Genomic DNA, 19,057 nt, shown 5'->3' with positions numbered 1-19,057 from the left:
ACCATTTGACACACGAGATCTTCACAATTCATCATTCAATTAACATGCCCGAATAATACCTGCACCCTGCACAATTCATTCTGCCTCGAGGCTCCCCCAGGCTGTAACAGCACATAACACTGCAGTCAGTGTTCCCTTTGTCCCCCCTCCAGCTATGGGAGCTGCCATCTGAAATGGAAGATGCTGGTGAGTGCACGTGGACCAGCTCTGATCCTTGGCCATGCCTGAAACAGGACAGGCTGCCCAGATGAGCAACACACCTGATCCTAAAAGCAGCAAGATGTGGAAAGGGCTTTTTCATGTTGGTGTGGTGTGGGAAGCGGAGAACTTGCCTACAGTGAGGTTGCTCCTCAGCAATGGATTTGTTAGAGCTGTAGAAAACCCCAACGGGGGGGTGTCCAAAAGGGCTGAATGGTTTGAGTGCCCCTGTGCCCATCTAAAGTAAAAAATACCCAGCCTCTTGGGCTGATGGGTAGTGGGGAGAACGGCAACTGAAGTGAAATGTAATTGATCGCTTCTGTTTTGGCACTGGAAGATCTGCTTGGTTTGCTTGTTTCTTCTGCCTTTTTCTAGCATTTCACCTAGTCAAATCTCCTGCTCCATCCATAGCTGCAGCACCCTGAACTCCCTGTGACTAGCAGGTAGTTCAGCCCTGTTAGGTTATATTCAGATCGTAAGACATCGATCCATAGCCCTGCTGCTCAATGTTAACCATGGCCAGATTTATTGTCTTACATCCTCTAGCCTTCTGTGTTGTTTTTACTTTGCTAAGAAACTCTAACAAGTACTCATGTGTAAAAATCCCTTTTCCTGTTTACACCAGGGTAAATAAATTACGATGCAGAAGAGAGGTCTGTAGGCTGAGGATTGCTGAGCAATAAAGGAAACATGATACGCTTAATGCTGGTTTCAGTGCCTGTGATATTCCTGCATGTGCAGTCACATTGCCTCTGTGCATCATCTGGCAAGATGCCTAGCATGGAAATATAATGCCCTTTCAGGACATTATTTTTCATAAACCACTGTTGCTCTCTAGCGAATTTCAAGGCTTATTTCAAAGATGTGTGTTTCTCTGTGGGAAACGAGGTTCGTATTAGAAGAAACAAATTGCAATTGGCACAAGGATGTAACTGTTAGAGTTATTGGTGATAGTTACCCTGGTGCAAAACTGTACTCAGATTGGAGGGTGCTGGGTATTCTTTTCCTGTTTATTTGAACTTTGACTAATGTACTTTGGATTTACTTCCACTGGAGCACACTTACTAAGAGGAGGGATGCAGCGATGAGAGGGGGGGACTGACTTTGTCTTCTCTGTCATGTTGCAGTTGACCACGGTAGCGGAGAAGTCCAGAATCCTGCAGCTGGAGGAGGAGCTGAGCCTCAGGCGCAGCGAGGTGGATGAGCTTCGGCAGTGCCTCAGGAGTTCTCACCAAGCAGAGACCCCTGAGCACAACCTTGGGTTGCAGTCGGAGGCTCTTCGTCTACGAGATCAACTGCTGTCTGCCAACAAGGAGCACCAGAAGGAGAGCAGCCAGCTAAAGGAGAAGTACGAGAAGACATTAAGGAAGTACCAGCAGGAGATGGAGAAGCTGAAAGCTGTCAATGAGAAGTATTCACAGGAAATTGTTGACCTAAAGCATAAAGTTCAGCAAGCCACTAATGAGAACATGGGGCTCATGGACAACTGGAAGTCCAAGTTGGACACGTTAGCTTCTGACCACCAAAAGTCTCTGGAGGACCTGAAAGCCACATTGAACTCAGGCCCTGACACCCAGCACAAAGAAATTGTGGAACTGAAGGCAGTGGTGGAGAGTATAAAGATGGAGCACCAGCTTGAGTTGGAGAACCTGAAAGCAAAGCATGACATTGAGACAGCTGTTCATATAAAGGAGAAAGAGAGTCTCAAACTGAAGTTGCAGGAGGCTGTGGATGAAGTGGAAAAAAGCAACAGCAACTGGAAAATGCAACTGGAAACCAAAAGCAATCAGCACCTTCTTGAGCTCCAAGATGTGAAGGACAAGTGTCGAGATGCTGAGCTGAGGGTGCATGAACTGGAGAAACTTCATAGTGAATATACAGACCAGACACAAGCAATAGCTTTCTTGAAAGAGCAGATTTCTTTGGCTGAGAAGAAGATGTTGGACTATGAAACACTGCAGAAAACAGAAGCCCACAGCAAACAGGAGATCCACAGATTGCAGGAAAAAGTGCTTGTCTTAGAGAACAAGCTGCAGTCCATGGAGGCCCTGCATCCTTCCCAGCATGCAAATGTATGACTTCTGGGTCATTCCGCTTGTTTGTTATCGCTGTTAGTAACCCTTCCTGGGAGCAGCCTTCAGCTGCTGCCTTGTGCAATTTTATGAGGCTTCTCTGCCTCAGAGTACCTGGATGTTTTTACCTTACATTGACAGTGCTTTGTCTGCACTGCATCTCCATGCTGAAGGTGTCTTCCCATTTCTGAAAGCCAGTATAGTGGCACAATTAGAAGAAATAGGAGTCTAGAGAAGCCAGTTGGCCACAGCTAAGGTTGAAGGCACATTAGTACTGTGGCAGCAGAATAGGGCTATCAGCTGCACAGGGTCTAGTTGGAGGCCTGGAACTAGTGGTGTTCCCCAGGGTTCAGTACTTGGCCCAGTCTTGTTCAACTTACTCATCAGTGATCTGGATGAAGGGACAGAGTGTACCCTCAGCAGATTTGCTGATGACACAAAACTGGGAGGAGTGGCTGATACACCAGCAGGCTGTGCTGCCATTCAGCGAGACCTGGACAGGCTGAAGAGTTGGGCGGAGAGGAACCTGATGAAGTTCAGTAAGGGCAAGTGCAGGGTCCTGCACCTGGGGAGGAGCAACCCCATGCACCAGTACGGGCTTGGGGCAGACCTGCTGGAGAGCAGCTCTATGGAGAGGGACCTGAGTGTGCTGGTGGATGACAAGCTGACCATGAGCCAGCAGTGTGCCCTGGTTGCCAAGAAGGCCAATGGGATCCTGGGGTGCATTAAGAAGAGTGTGGCCAGCAGGTCAAGGGAGGTTCTCCTTCCCCTCTGCTCTGCCCTAGTGAGGCCCCATCTGGAGTACTGTGTCCAGTTCTGGGCTCCCCAGTTCAAGAAAGATGAGGAGTTACTGGATAGAGTCCAGCGGAGGGCTGCGGAGATGATGAGGGGCCTGGAGCATCTCTCCTACGAGGAAAAGCTGAGGAAGCTGGGCTTGTTCAGCCTGAAGAAGAGAAGGCTGCGAGGGGACCTTAGAAATGCTTATAAATATCTTCAGGGCGGGTGTTAGGAAGATGGGGCCAGACTCTTTTCAGTGGTGCTCAGTGACAGGACAAGGGGCAATGGGCACAAACTGAAGCAGAGGAAGTTCCGTCTGAACATGAGGAAGAACTTCTTCCCTCTGAGGGTGACGGAGCCCTGGAATAGGCTGCCCAGAGGGGCTGTGGAGTCTCCTTCTCTGGAGACATTCAAGAACCCACCTGGGCACAGTGCTGTGCAGCCTGCTGTGGGTGACCCTGCTTCGGCAGGGGGTTGGACCAGATGATCCCCAAAAGTCCCTTCCAACCCTGACCATTCTGTGCTTCTGTGGTTTGTCAGGGGTGGGCTCTCATCCTGAGCAAGCAGCGTTCTTGGCTGAAAAACCATCATTTCTCCAGTACAGCTGTTGTCCTCCAAGGACCTGCAGCAGCCTTAGTGTATTATTGAGCAAGGCCCTTTAGGGGCAGGTGGAGGAAGAGGCATTGCCTGTGCTGAGAGGGAGCACAGAGCTTGCTCAGCACATGGAGGATGGTTTGAGAGCCTCAGTTAGGGGGTTGAGCTGATGGCATTGGGTGCAAGGTGCATGCCAGCAACGCGGCAGATACAGTGGGAGGCCTCGCAGCATGTACAGGAGACAGGAGGAAAATGTTGGCTTTGAGGATTGCAGTGGAAGAGCTGCTAGCAAGGGTCAGGATGGCACCAGGCTGGGCAAATAAAGTGCCTGATTGAATGCACTCCCAGGAAGGGCTAGAAGAAAAGCAATAGTCACACGAAGAGGTGAATTTTCTGTGCCCTTTGTGTCTTTTTACACCGTCCTCCTTTTTTGGCTGTTGACCACAGGATGCCGTCCTGCCTTTGTGGTGTGGCACAGGGACACGTGGCTGTACACTAGAGTGAGAGGAGATTGCTACTCATGGCTCTAGGCCCGACCCCTATTTGTGTTTGAATTTTGCATGAGAAATGAGTGAAAAGCCAACTTCCTACGGGGATGCAGAAAACGAAAATAAGCCATGAAATGTGCTCATTTTAAGAATACTCGTTTGAAATCTGTCACTGGCCATGTAGTCGCTGGTCCGGACTGAGGTGCCGGTGAAGTGACTACAATGCCTGTGTTTAATTTGCCAAAGCGAACAGCTCCACTGAAATCGGTTGCAGCTCCAGGCAGCACAGTCAAGCCCATGGAGTACTGTTGGCCAGGTCGGAGCTTCACGCCTGCAAAAAGGCACACTCAGCTGGACGGGAGAGGCGAAAGCCCGAGGAGGAATCTACAGCGCTGACGGTGTTTCGAGAGTTGCTCAGCGTGTTTTGTCTCGTAAAGACGGTCACGAACAATAAGTACAGCCAGGGCCCTGGGAGAAGTGGGTTGTTATTACAACATGTCACATGTTATAGCCAATATTCAAACGGGAGTGAATGTAGAAGAAAAAGCCAAAGGCTTGTTCCAGAGCCCTTTAAATAAATGAGAGGGCTCTGGGGGATGTTGACGTTGGATTAGAACTAAGGAGTCTTGAAATAATTATTTTAACTATGCGTCGATTAAAATCATGAAAATATGGGAAGAAATGCATGGGTGAAAGCCTTTGAGTGTAACAGAGCAGATTTTATTTTTAAATGTCTTAGCTAATTTAATATGACTGCAGTATTAACTATCCAAATACTTTAAACAAATGGCTCTTGTGACTGTCTTTCCTAGACCTCCAAGTCAGAACCACAGCTGCGCTTCCAAAGGGCAGTTAAATAGTTTTTCTGTACCAAAGTACATCAGGCAGTGTGTTGCCCCTTTGGGCGTGCTCCTGCTCCTGTTCCAGCCGTACCCTGCAGCCCGCTCACGCTCCCGGGGCCTGGCCTCAGGGCTTTCGGCAGTGGTGGCCACAGCTACCGCTTGATGCGGGGCATGTGCTGAGGTCCCACCGAAGGCTGCTGGGCGTGACGAGGCTGGAAGGGCTGGGTTGTGGCTCCTGCAGTGGAAAGCTAGGCTGTGGACTCTGTGGTCTCTGGCTTTACACTCTTCATTGCAGTATAGACAAAAGAGGATGGGGAAAAGGCAGAACCCGCTATATGGAGCAGCATTTGCTTTTTATTATTTTTCATTAATGTATTCTGTAATAATTATTATTTTATCAGCGTTTTATTCATGTTTTTATAACTTTGGGCACAGTTAGATTCTTCAGAAGTTGAGGAACTTGTTTGATAGGTCTCAGGTTGAATGCTAAAGAGCATTTGCACCTGAATGTTTCCTGTGGTGAACCACAGGAGACTGGTCCGAAGGCGAGCAGCTCTGCCATGGCTTTGCGCAGACTCTGGCTGTGTGAAAGCTGGAGCCAGAGCTTGCGGGGAAAGCCTGTTGTCTCTTTCCTTCTGGGTGAATCTGGCTGTTGTGTGGGGGCACTCTCAGGTGGTACCAGTTAACAACCTTCAGTAGTACCCAGCTGTAGGACTGACTCCTCAAAAGCCTTCATTTCCCACAGAAAGGAGGTAAAACATTGTAATTTGGGTAGCGGATGCACTTCTGCTTTGGATGGGGCTTTGTGGTTGTTAACCTTGCTTTGAATCTTTGGGTACAAAGGGCTGTTTTATCTCTCATATTTTACATTTATTTCAGATGATTGAAACTAACGATATTTCAGAAGAAAAGATAAAGATGAAGCAGACTATGGAAGGTATAAAATTTTATTGTTTTATCTTGAAACACCCTGTTCTAGTGACTCGTGTGCCTTCCCTTCCTCCAACTTCCTGCTCTTGCAGGGACGGCTGTGTGGAAAGGGCGTAGGAAACCGTTTCATCTCTCAGGTTTTGCTGGATGGCAGTTGTTGCCTGGCTTTTTTTTTTCTTATCTGGCTGAGCAAATGCAGGGGTGGATGTTTTCATTTTCGTGTTACACATTCACCGTGCAGATGGGGCAGGTTGCAGACAGATCTGGGGAAATGGGCACGCTTCCATCCCATCACTGATTTTTACAGCAGGTAAAATCCAGACACTAAATGTAATTCTTTCCTAGGAGAGTATTGCTAATGGTAGATATTAATGTGATTGGCTTAAAACAATGGGGGCTACTTTTTTTTATTAAGCTTACTATAAATCAGGTCCATCCTTTTAACAAAACAGAGAGTTTATGCACTCAGAAAATCTGTATAAAGTAGCTTTGAAACGGAACTTCAGTCAGCTTCCGCCCCAGACCGGGTAAGCTGTAACCCTGGTCTGAGCGACAGCAGACCTGGGTGGATTAGAGCTGGATGGCCCAGATGGTCTCCGTTGGGAGCAGTGTCCTACTGCATTGCCGTGCGTGGCATACGCTCTTGGGTGCCTGAAGGATTCAGGGCTGTTCCAAGACGCACAAGGTGATTGCAGATCACATCTTCCTTTCTTGTTCCTAGGAGTCTCATATTTCTTCATTCTTCCTTAGGGTTGGTGTTCTTTAGCTGAAAACACTATCAGTGTAGATGACAGAAGTGGTCTCTAAAGAGCCAGCTTGTCACTTCTCTTTTCAAACGGCGTTTGGCTGATGGTGGCATAGCTTTTTCTCAATTATTCACCTCTAAGGAGCCTGTTCTCTGCAAAGCCCTTGTGAGAGTCCTGCTGAGGATGCAGCAATCTAAACAGAGGTTACTGGGGACTTTTGCAGGGTTAAACTTCGCTTAATAAAAACGTTGTTTGGTTTGAGTGTCCCTCCAGCTGTTTGTGGATTCAGACAGAGGCGTTTTGTCCTAGGTGCTAGCTAGGTGTTGTCAGTTGGCCTCATTGCTGTCTGTGCAGTACCACATTACATGTTTTATACCAAATCGTGTGCTGATTGGCAGGTAATTTCTGCCTAGTGAGGGCAGAACATAACCAGGTCCAGCAGCTGCTGCTCTTAAAATGGCCACTCAGTCCATCTGCGTGTTGTCTCCACGCTGAATAAGCCATATGTAGGATGTACTAAAAACATGTTCATACTTGGGCCACAGAAGCATCATACTTCAAATCTGTGGTTCTGTTTGAGTGTGGAAGTGCATCAGTTCCAGCAAACATGTCTTTTAAAACTGTCTTTGGCTTTCAGTGTAGGAGGTAACACAAAGAAATGTGCTGGGAGTTCCTTTATGTGTTTTTATTAATGTTTTATTCCCTTTTTTCACCTTGTGGTTGCTTTCTTAAACGTGTCCGATATGGTTTCCCATCTGTGTATCCTGCCTCCTAATACCTGGAGCGTGGTGAGATGCAGTGAGAAATACCCGTTATCTGCCCGCTGCTGCTTCTCTGTTGTGGAGGGTGCCGCCGCCATGCCCCTGTCGCACCCCGACCCATGCCGTACACTCGATACCTTCCTGATTTGCACAAAGCATTTTCCAAGCTTCTAATCTTTGTTTTTCCTTTCCCTTCTCCCACAGACCTCCAAGACAAGCTGAGTAAGAGAGACAAAGAGGTGTCATCGCTGGTGTCCCAGACTGAAACTCTAAGGGCCCAAGTAAGTGGTAAGTTTCCCTAATCCAGTGCTGGTGGGAGTGAGGTGTTTCCCTGCTCGTCCTCTGTACTGGTGTTAAACAAGGGCCCAGGTGCTGGAAGGGGCAGGTATAAAACATAACGCTGCCGGTCTGTTAGTGGATATTGTTGGTAAAAATTTATTTAGCAGTTATGATCTCTTTCCATGAGCTGAATACAAACCCTGCAGGAGATATTTGTGTCCTATGGGGAGTGGTTTTAGGGCTCATTGAATGTCAAAAGCTGGAAGAGGCAGAAATAACGGAGCTGGGCATGTTGTTTCCAAGATCTCCCTTTAAATAGGGCCGGATCCAGAGCTAACGAGGTCTATGCTGTTAGGAGTGGGAACTGGGAAAAGGCAAAAAGCAAGAATGTAAGTAAAGGACTAAGTGACCTTTCTTCCCCCATATCCTCTGCTTCTTGTAGCTTTGGAAAATAAATGCAAAACGGCAGAAAAGAAGGCTGATTTGGTATTAAAAGAAAAGAAGAGGATGGAAGGTGAACTGGAAGCCTTGACCAAGAAAACACACGATGCTTCAGGGCAACTAGTCCTGATTAGTCAGGAGCTACTGAAGAAGGAAAGGTCAGTCTGCAGGTCCGAAGGACGGAGCCGGAGACAGGGGGCTGTGTGTGTGTGCGTTCAGGGTGTTGTGATTTACCACCAAAAGATGTCTAAAGGTTAAATTGTGGAAGTGCAGCCCCCAGCTTTCCTGTTTTTGAGATGCTCATGTGGGAATTCAGTAAAATTAGGGGCTGTGAATTGTCAAAGTGACTGCCCTTCCACTGCTCACCAGGAGCTGCAAGACAGCTCGGTGCCCATGTAGATGCTGAATGAAGTCATCTGCAAGGCAGCTAAGCGGGCTGCTGCCCTGCCCTGAAACACGGTGCCCTGTGCAGGTCCCAGTCTCTTCACAGCTGGTGCAGTGGGGAGGACTGGAGATCCGGACCCCCTGAAGTGGTGGGAGTTGGGGCAGGTTTGCTTGCTGGGTCAGGTTTGCTCGCTGGCCTTTCTTTGGATCTGAAGCAAATGTAGGAAGGAGCGTGGCAGGATTCCAGTGGTGTGTGGGCTCTGGAAATGTCTTCACCTTCTCGTGCTGCTTCTTCCAGGAGCCTGAACGAGCTGCGAGCGTTGTTACTGGAGGCAAACCGGCACTCGCCTGGGCCGGAGCGGGACCTGAGCCGGGAGGTGCACAAAGCCGAGTGGCGGCTGAAGGAACAGAAGCTCAAAGATGACATCAAAGGGCTGCGAGAGAAACTGGTTGTGCTGGTGAGGACACCAAAATCCCTTCTGGCCTTGACCTGGGGGCTGGAGGGCTCTGTGTGGCTCGGGGCCCAGGGGCGTTCTAGCCCTTCACCTGTACTCCCGAGTCTTCATGATTTCTTTCGTGCTACTGAGCATCTGATGGGAACTTTCTTGACAGAAGCTGTGAGCTGTGGCCTGGCTTAGCAGCACCTTATTAAGCAGCAAAAATGTCCATCTGTCCTCCAGTGTTTTCCTGTTCCCACTGGTTTTAGATCCATGGCTGAATATGGCTAAAATTTGTGGGAGAAACTGAAGGTCAGTCAGCTACCCTACACTATTTTACACGTTCTCTGACCTAGGAATAAGCAATGTCCTCTAATTTCTGTGTACTTCAGTGTCCTCCAGTGGCTGAAATGTGAATAATTTATTTGAACTCTGCTGGGAACATATCGGAGCGGCTGCTGGTTGCCTTTGGTACGATTGCCTGCAGAGTTGTGCTCTGACCCCATCTACTGTTGAAATCAAAACATGGTTATATGAGTTACTGTGGATTTCTGCTTTGCTTAGTTTCTGTAGTTATTGGTTCTCATCTAACATGCTCCTGTTTTCCCTTTGCTGTATAAGGACAAGGAAAAATCTGTAACGGATCAGAGGCGATACTCCCTGATCGATCCCTCGTCAGAGTCGGAAGTGATCCGGCTGCAGCACCGGCTCGTCAGCACGGAGGACGTGCTGCGCAACGCGCTGGAGCAGGGCCACCAGATGGAGAAGCTCATGGAAGCGATGAGGCTCTCCTCTGAGAAAACGCAGGTAGAGCGTCAGCAATTGTGTAGAGTGTCGGCAATCGTTTCCCCGGTCGCTCAGGCCTCAGCAGCCGTTTCTCTTGAGCAGTCTCCTGGGATCTTGCCCTGTGCTGTGGGGGTGATGCAGTCAGCTCTGTCCCTTTCCCTCTGCTGGAAACAGTCTGACAAGGCTTTGTTCTGTCAGATGTAGCTTAAAACTAAGAAAAGCCTTGCTAATTGATAATTACAGATCCTTTTGTGCTTTGCAAGAGTGGTTGCTAAATGCAGTGTTTTGGGGAAAGTTGCAGTGTGAGTAACTTTTTTATCCATACAAAGATGTGTGGCTGCATGTCCTTGTGGTCCTTGTAATGTGAAAATTGAGGGTTTGTGCAATCCCCATTCTTTGAGAGGTTTATTTCCTTGCAGTCCATAAGCAGAAGCTTTGGAGGTGACTGGGAAAATATTTTCCATTTCTCTAACCAGTTCCTGGAGGCATCTCTGTCTGATCTGGGTTTGCTCATGGACGGTGATTGCTCCTGTTCCAGTTGCAAACTTCTCTTCCCAACTTCCTCTGGTCTCCCCTTGTTTCTTCTGACTAAAGCAAAACTGCTGCTGCTGTTTGTATTGCAGCCTCCTTTGTGAAATTGAAGGCTGCAGATAACTTCACTATCCACATTTGGCTTCTTCTGCCTTGTACCTCTGGTGTCTAAGCCCTGATGGATTCCTCCCGTGAAGTGACCTGCCCCTTGTGCCAAGCTTTGTGCTTCACATCCTTTTTTACTCTGCTAGCTGTATTTTCTCTTGTGTCTGCAGCCAGGTCATGGCTTTCAGACCCCAGATGCACCAGAGCTCCTCTTTTACAGGCTCATTTAAATTCTTAGCTGAAAAATGCCTTTCTCTTGCAGTAATGAGCTGCAGTTCACATAGAAGCAGATACCTTAGGATAGCGCAGAACAAGGCACAGAGAGTGGGCAGAGAGCTGGTTTTCCCTGATGCAAATGCAGATATGTTGTGGTAGGTAATCTGGGGGGTGTCAAGTCTTCTCCTCCTCCCATGACACCATCTTCTGCACAGTTTGCAGATACACCAAGTGCATTGCAGTAGTACTTGCAGGGAGGCAGTCAGGAGGAGGGTGCACAGTAAAAACTGCAGCCCTGAAAGCTTTGCTGGCTCAGCTGAGCATCTGTGTGTTGCAGACAGTCTCCTTGTATCCCGCAGTGCAGCGGCAGCAGCCGTCTGCCAGCACCAGTCAGGACAGCTGTAGTCGTGATGACAAGTTTGTGGCAGTCCAAGGCGTGCTATAATCCTGTCAGTACCTCCAGAGTGACTTTAGCTTCTGCTGTAATTGCCATGTGTCAAACGAAAATGCATCCTGACAACCCCATCTGCTGGAAGCTATGGGAGGGGTGGGGAAAAGTTTTCTCTCTCTGCTTTAATTCTAAGTCCCTCGAGAAGAGGAAATCTTCCCTTTCACATTCCTGTCTCCAGAGGTGGTGCAGGTGGTAATTATTTCTTTCCCAAGTGTAGAAAACAACTAATCTTACATGAAGTGAGTTGGAATGGACCTTATGAGGTCAGCTAATCTATCCTGGTATTACTTTGATACTTTCATGCTTAAGAAATGTTAGAGATACGACAAGGTAGTATTATGCCTTCAGCTACGAACCGTGGTAGCAAGAGACAGACAGAGGTTTATTGTGGGAAGCTAGGCTTCAAACTTCTATTGATGTCAGATTTTAGAAGTGCCTAGTTACAGGGAAGTCTGGATCAAAGCTGCCTGGTTTTGGTATGATATCTGTTCATCCTCCCGCTCAGGGGCTTTCAGGCTGAGCCTGAGGATGTTGTTGGCCTGAAGAGATCCTGGTGCAATAGTTAGGGAATAGTTAGGTTCTTCCCCAGAAGCCATGTTTCTGCTGTAACCCATGCTGCACTACCTTCTGACCTCCTGTCTCCTCTCCGACAGCAGCAGCTGTTGCTCAGGGATCTGCCTTGGCATCACTCTCCCTTTGTCTGCAAAGCCTTCGCTTTTCAGCACGCTCGAGAAGGAAATCTCTAATTACCACAAGCTGCTGCGGCTCTCCCTTCGTCAGCCGCCGCGCTCTGCAGTCCTCGGTGTGCATGGCGGGCCTGGCTGTCAGACGAGGAGGAGCAGGAGCTGGGGAGCGTAATGGCACTGTGTCTTCCTCTCCTTGTCCAGTAATTGCTGCCTTGCTGTTTCCATGCCTGCAGCTGCAGAGTGTTTGTCCTGTAAGAGAGGAAGAGGATCCTTGCCTTCTCCATGTCTTGGGAGACCCTGAGCTCCCAGCTTTGCAGGAAACGACAAGGATTTGGCACTCGGGTCTTTTCTTGGAGAGTTTGCAGTGATTGCTCTGGGAGCTTTTTTATTTAATGTCAAATGAATTACACTGCTTTGTGTTCATTATCATGACCATGTACTGCGACCAAATCTCAGACCTGATTCCTGGTGCCTGGTAGCTGCTTAGTGTCCAGATCGGGTGTGCTGCAGGTAGGATACATTGCCTTGTGCAAGGCCTGAATCACCTGTGGTCATGGGTGCAGACCCAAAGCCGAGTCACCACAGCAGCACTACTCTGGCCATCCATCCAGGTAGAATTCGCTGCCTGGCAAACACTTCGGGCTCTCAGAGCAGAGCTGGGTTTGAATCTCAGTCTGGTTTTCCTGCCCAGACTAAACCTCTGTCCCATAGGACTGATCATGCACCTTCCTGGTCACAATGGGAATGGAAGTTGGGTAGCTGGGGCTCCTCTAATGATGGGTTTTAAACCTTGCAGTCTTGTGTCCCCGTGATGTCTGGTTTTGCTGCCATCAGCAATTCACCAATAACTCTGCATCTGATTACCAAGACCCAAGCAACAGACATCGGGCATGCTGTGACTGCAGGCTGCACCTCTCTTCTCTCGTTTCTGCCCGTTGTACTGTCTTTTGAAGCTGAAGAGCTCCATGTTATCCCTGCTGAAGAAACATTATAAATGTTTAAAGGTTCTTGTGCTTTCTAAAGATAGAACAGCCTGTCCTGGCTGCCAGACTTGTCTCCAGAGATGGGAAATGGGCAATGGCAAATGTCCTTTTCACTGCTGGGATGTTCACTGTGCTGTCTTCTGCAGCTAACGCTGCCCTTGGCTGAGGGTTTGTTTATTGGGATTTAAGAGTCAGAAGTGAAGAGCGGGTCTGTGTCCGTCAGGAACTCGGGATGTTTTGGCAAGGACGCGATCCGGCATGTGGGGATTAGGCCAGGGTGCAGAGGGCGGGAAGCTTCTTACCAAAAGTGAGGTGGGATTTTGCATTCTCCTTTCCTTGTGCAGAGTGGGCACTGCATGCTGGGCTGCCAAGGAAGGAGATGGCAGACTTGCCAGATCCTCAGCCCTGGCAGGCAAAACCACTAGGCTCTGTGTCCCTCTTCAGTAAGTATTTGTCCTTTCTCCACTGCAGCCTGTTGGAAATTCTGGGTCTGCTAATGGGATTCACCAGCAGGATAAATCCCACAAGCAAGAGGTAAGTCAAAAGCAGAATGTTGTTTAAAACAGTATATGGTTTTATGTGGTTTCTTGCCTGCTGTGCTGGGGACAGCTCTTGGACAGAGGCAATTCGGCCAGCAAAGCTTGACCGTGTCGTTCCCACAGCAAAGGGGAAAGGGCTTTGCACAACTCCAGTTCCCAAGCATGATGGGAATCTTACCTTACCAGTAAAATCACTTGAAGCCATCAGGAAGGTACCAGTGAGATGCACACTGAGGTGCAATGGGTGCTTGCTCTGGGAGAAACAGTGGGGAGGGAGTTTCCCTTCAGACTCTGGGGTCAGTGCCTGTAGGACTCTTCTCGTGGCAGCACCAGCTAGAACCTGCTTGGTCTCAGGTCTCTGCCATCCCCTTTACGTGGGTGGCATTTGGTGGACATGCTGTCCTGATGTCCCCTGATTCCCATGGTGTAGGGCAAGGCCTGTAGCCTCAGACTTCATTTCCTCATGCAGGGCAGCCAGCCTGAGGAAGAGGCAGTGTGGCTTACTGGGCAGAGCAGTGAGTGAGGTCATGGCAGGCCTGGTGGCATCCCACTCCGTGCCTCAGTTTCCTCTTCTATCTCTGTGCTTGCCCTCATTTTGCCTAACAAGGTTTCTTTTCTTCCAGGAGAAGCTCTGATAGAGAAGAAGGGAAGAGGATCATTTCACGCCAGTATCAGCTCCTGTGCACAGTCAGGAAAAGCGATACCACATCTGGCTTTAGCACCTCCAAAAGACTAGACACAGTATTTTCACTTTAAAGCAGGACAATGTTTATAATATACTAACTGATGTAATCAGGACAATCCTGGAGCCCAGTTTGCCAAGACAGCCATTGTTCCAGGAGGGAGCAGAAGGATCTCTCTGGGTTTGGTTTTCTTACCTATATTGGTTTTGACTGTGGAATTTGTATTGCGTGAGCTGCCCTTGTCCCACCAGCTGACATGGTCTGGATGACAGCTGCCCCAAAATGGTGGCTGAAGTGTCAGCGAGTCCCAGTGACTCCACAGGAGCTGCAAAGGGTTTTGTTTGTGGTGTTCAGCTCCAAAGTATGTGCCCAGAGGCTGCACGCTTCCCACGTGGTCTGTCCCTTCCCGTCCACCCACCCCAGTGTCTTGAAGACCTGCACAAGCGAGTGAAACCTGCTGGGCTGACTGTTCGTGCTGGCACACGTAGGCTGAGGAAGACGGGGTGTGGGGACGTGTTTCCCTCCCCGCCTTGTAGAAGACATTGCTGTTCTAGCGCATGGAGGCTGCTCTTAGTACTTGTATCATAGCATGTTGTGGGAAATAATCTGATTTTGGAGGGATATTTATTTCATTTCTCACCTTTTGCAGTTTGGGGAAGGAGTGTGGTGGCTCTGAGTTTGGGGACAGGGACACCTTGCTCAGGTTGTCCTTTCTTCCGGCAGAGAGATTTCTGAGCAGGCCTCCAATACCCTGGGCCACAGCCAGGCTGCCCAGCCTAGTCCCCCTCACTCGTATGTGTTTTATTGGGTCTTTTTTGGGCACAGGACTCCACAGACGGTTGGATCTTGGCCTCGCCGGCCTGAGGGCTCCACACTGGCTGCCGTCAGTGTGGGACAGATGCCTTGAGGACATGGTTCCTTCATTGCCTATTTAATTTGACAGCTAATTGGGGATTGTCTGGCTGTTCTCCAGAGCTATCCTTGGCCCTTCAGTACGATGCCTATCCCCTGCTGCTGGGAATGGAAGAGGCTCAGGGCTTCTGTGAGCATTCATGCAGTAGTGGCTGTCTGTGTTTGGTGGGTACAGCGATCCTCTCTGCGTGACGGGAGTACGAGCATTTGGAGCAGAAGGAATTCAAGCCTGGAGCCCACACAGCTCTTGTGTTCATACACAGCAATGCAGGCCCAGGCAAGGGTCTTGTTCCTTCTTCTGAAGGCTTTACTCTTCTCTCTAACTTTGCACCACAGCTCCCAAGGGACATTAGGGTGGAGGAGGTGGATGATATGCTTTGAAAGGTGTGAGAGAGGCCAGTTCGGATTCACTGTTCGGTACCACAGGGAAGAGTCAGAGCAATATTTTACCAGGCTTCCCATAGCTAGTGCCCGACTTCTGTCTTCAGAAGCTCTTGTGTGATGATGGGGTGTCTGTGCAAGAGGACAAGACAGAAGAGACCACTGAGAGAGATCTGAGTCAGACCACAGGCAGATGAACATCATGGCATGTCAGCTTCATTGCTTTTTGCCCTGATTTCCTATGAAGTTGTGTCACGTTTTCTTAGTGGGTTGCCAGGCTCTTAGTTCCTTCAGTAGTGGGCAGCCAGAAGCAACCTGGGAAAGGCCTGGGCTTGGGCCTCCTGGCTGCAGTTCTGCTGTGGGGAGGACATTGCTGAATCTAGGCTACAGTACAGTACTGGACTTTGCTCACTTGATGCAGGATTGGTGATCTCTCCCTCCATGCAAGGGGATGGTGAGAGAGGAAGGTGACTTTAGGGGAGGAAAGCAGATCAGAAAACAGCCTAAATCTGACGTGCAGCAGTGGTGGACAGAGCTTGGGATGTAGTTGGCTGGAAATAATTCAAGTGGGATCCCATCCTGCCCTGTAGAAGTGCTTACTCAGCTCTTGCTGATCACCAGGAAGATTGCTACATCTCTGCCTAGCACTGGGACTTTCCAAGGGATCGTAGGGCTGGTCTCTGAAATCCTTCTGGTTGCTGTGTTCATCTCCTAAGTGAATTAGGAAAATCCTGGAGGGGAGCACTGATTCTTCCAGCCTGCGACAGTGAATACCTCACTGGGAGATGCTGGTTGTAGGAGTTCAGGGCTGGTGTGACCCAAAGTGCTTCTGTTGACTGGGTGGTCTGTGGAGTCACTGCTGCAGCTCTGGCTGGCTTGAGCGGAGCTGGCACCAAGAGCTGCTCCCAGTGCTGCCTGTCCCAAGGCCAGGACTTCCTGGCCACCCGCAGGTGGGAGAGCCCGTGCTGCTTTGTAACTTCTTTTCACTGATAGGTCTTCTGGTGACTTGGGACCAAGCTGCATTCATCTACAGAGGAAGGATACCTGTATTTTCCACCTCCCTTGAAGAACCTCTGGCTCGACACAAGGCGGGATCCCCGAGGAGTGGTTATGGGGACCATGTATTTGGCTCTGTTAAACAGATCCGAAGTTGTCAGGGGTGGAGGAGTCTCTGGCTCCTGTCTCCTCCCAGGGACCGTCCCCTGTGAGTGCCTCAGACCTGCGGCTCTTCCCGGTCGGCTTGGGTGAGGGTGCAGAACAGCAGCAGATGGGTCTGAGCAGGTTTAAAGTTAGTGCTGATGGTCGTCTCTGGCTGTAAATAGCTGTGCTGGTCCCTAAGGGTCAGCCAGGAGCTGATGGCACTTGTTGGCTGTCTGTGGAGGCTGTGCAGTCTGGGTATTGCCGGGCTGTGCCAAAATGGGCAGCAGGGCAAAGCCGGTTCCCCCGTGTCCCCCCCACCCCTGGGGTGCAGGCCGATGGGAGCTGCTCCCCGGACAGGACTGACTGCGGTGCCAGCAGGGCACGTTGTCGCGTGCATCATCCGGGTTTCAGCTCCGCCCCGCGGAGCGGCCAGGAGGGCGTTTGGACACCAGCCGTGTCTTCCCTCTCCGAAGCGGGCGTAGGCTGCCCGGGGGCGCCTGCTGCTGGCTGCCCCTCTGAGGTTGTGCGAGACCAAACTAGGGACAAGCTCGGAAAGGGCAAGGAGGAGATTCCCCAGCCCCTCTATTTATTTGTAAGTTTAATTGCTATTTTTGCCTATGTGGTGGTGTATAAGGTATTTCACAATATTTGGTCTTACTGGCTTGGTTCTTTGGGGGAGGCTTTTGGGGGCACTGGAGCAGTGACGTCGGGCAGGGACTGGTTCCTCTTTGTGCCTTCACTCCCTCTTCAGCTTCAGCCTTGCTTTTACCTTGATCCCCAGGGGCTGGTGCAGGGTCAGGGGGCTGTGTTCTCCCCAGCCCCTCTCCTGGCTCACGCGTGCCGTGCTGGCTGGGGTCCGGAGTGTGCCTCGGAGCACCGCTGCGGGCTGGGGAGCAGGAGATAGCCACATGCGTGCTCAGCACCCTGCTGGAGCCCTCAGCTCCAGGGAAGGACCAGCACCCCGGCCGTGGGACCATCCCTCATGGCCGGCTGCATTACCCCGACGGTTAGTGATGCTTTTCTGCTGAAGGCCGAGACGTTACCCGGTGAAAATGTCTTTGAAATGGAAACTGTTCCGTGTTTAGTGGTTTCTTCTCTAACCCTCTAGACCAAAGGGAAAACAATCCGTCTTGGTTGGTGATTTCAGCTTTATCCCTCCTGCAGCACCCAGAGAGCTGGAGCAAGGGGCAGCTCCGTGCCGGTGCCGAGCTGGACGACGGGTGCCTGGTTGCCAGCCGAGGCTTTGCAGCTCCTGCCAGCTGCCAGCGGTTCCTCTGGCTTGCCGTAGAGATGCATGAGGGTTTCATGAAAACAAAACGATGCGAATGACACTGTAAAAGTCTTAACACAAATTCCAGTTCTCCATTGTTCGGCAGCTTTAGCAGCTCAGCACTATCTTGTAGGGAATGATTAGTCCACTAAGATCCTATAGGCCTCATGTAAGCTACCAGAATAAAGATGATACTAGGTGTATAAATGGATGATAACCTTTTACCCGTACAGTATGTATTACAATTTTGTAGCTTAGTCATTTTTGGCTATCAGATTTTGTTAGTATGATATAAAAAAAAAAAAGACAAAAAAAAAAAGGTTTGACTGCTAATGTCTATTTTGTTATCTGATTCTTTTTATTTCTTCCTCTGTACAAAAGCTGTACAAATCCCCGTTTGTGTAACTACTACGGATCTGTATTCATGTACCATCCCCCCTGTTCTGGCTTGCTGGTGTGGTGAGCTCGTTACTAAACAATAAAATCTGTGGCTGAAGTCGGGCACCCCGGGGCTGCTGGGGCTGTGTGAAGGGTGTTGGGCAGTGCACGAGCCAGGCTGAGGTGGGAAGGGCTGGGGGCAAGGGGGGAGCTTGCCCCTGGCAGCTCAGATGCGGGGCTTTGGCCAGTCCCTCTTCCCCTGAGCCCAGGCAGTGACCGGGAGCCATCAGCTTGAGGGCTCTGCCGAGAGTAGGGATTGGAAACGGCCAGGATCCCGCGGACCTGCCCTGTGCCCTGGGAGCCGGCGTTTGCTCTGCTGCAGCCTGCGCTGGGGGCGAGGGCAGCCGGCTCCTTCCCGGCGTGACTCCCAGCCCGCTGCTGTCGGGTGTCTCCTGAGCCGAAGGGTGATGGTGCCATTTATTAATCCGTGATTATTTTCCCTTTCCCTCCAGTCCCCCCCGATGCATCCGCAACCCCCCGAGGTGGGGAGCGTCGCAGCCTCAAGCCTGGCACCTCCTCATTTGAGTGGTGCCGCCATGATGTTGCAGGGGCAGAGACGATGGTTGAGTCATCTTCATCCCTTCCAGCTCCCTTACTGCGGCCCTGCGGAGCACAGAGAGGGGGAGGTCGCTGTGGGTCGGGCCGGGGCGAGCTGCGATTGCTGCCCGGGTCGCTGCGGGTCTGGGTGAGCCACGCTGCTCCCAGCCCAGCCGCCCAAGTTCTCACCCCGTGTCCCTGTGGATGCTCGGAGCATCCTGGGCTTACGCTGTCCTGCACGGGGCAGGACCGGGAGAATTTACTCCAGGGCTTGGTGCTTTTTTCACAGTAGAGCATCTCTTGGTTGAGAATTTCCTCGACTGCCCGTGGCCTGCGCCAGCTCAGCAGCACCCCGTACAGCAACGACACGTCCATCTCTCCTCCTGCCATGTTCTCCTGCTCCCATGGGCTGTAGGTCCTTCACAGAAAGGTGAGGGTTTCCCAGTGTCG

At 50.4% G+C, this 19,057-nt stretch overlaps 1 protein-coding gene across 3 annotated transcripts in view; it reads left to right on the top strand.

Moving 5' to 3' along the window:
• CLIP2 (CAP-Gly domain containing linker protein 2) overlaps positions 1 to 18,130 on the top strand; it is an 80,647-nt gene extending 62,517 nt beyond the window's left edge. For all 3 annotated transcript variants that reach the window (XM_075440113.1, XM_075440115.1, XM_075440112.1), the window contains 8 exons: positions 1,326 to 2,270; positions 5,851 to 5,908; positions 7,613 to 7,696; positions 8,130 to 8,286; positions 8,811 to 8,970; positions 9,571 to 9,756; positions 13,179 to 13,241; positions 13,870 to 18,130. In XM_075440113.1, coding sequence (XP_075296228.1) covers positions 1,326 to 2,270; positions 5,851 to 5,908; positions 7,613 to 7,696; positions 8,130 to 8,286; positions 8,811 to 8,970; positions 9,571 to 9,756; positions 13,179 to 13,241; positions 13,870 to 13,881 — 1,665 coding nt within the window. In that variant the 3' untranslated portion in view covers positions 13,882 to 18,130. The remainder of the gene's footprint in view (positions 1 to 1,325; positions 2,271 to 5,850; positions 5,909 to 7,612; positions 7,697 to 8,129; positions 8,287 to 8,810; positions 8,971 to 9,570; positions 9,757 to 13,178; positions 13,242 to 13,869) is intronic.
• Positions 18,131 to 19,057: the final 927 nt, after the last annotated feature.

The sequence above is a fragment of the Opisthocomus hoazin genome, chromosome 20 (genome assembly GCF_030867145.1).
Source record: "Opisthocomus hoazin isolate bOpiHoa1 chromosome 20, bOpiHoa1.hap1, whole genome shotgun sequence".
Classification (NCBI taxonomy): Eukaryota; Metazoa; Chordata; class Aves; order Opisthocomiformes; family Opisthocomidae; genus Opisthocomus; species Opisthocomus hoazin.
The sequence above is the reverse complement of the archived record's forward strand: the minus strand, read 5'-3'. Positions and strand labels throughout refer to the sequence as shown.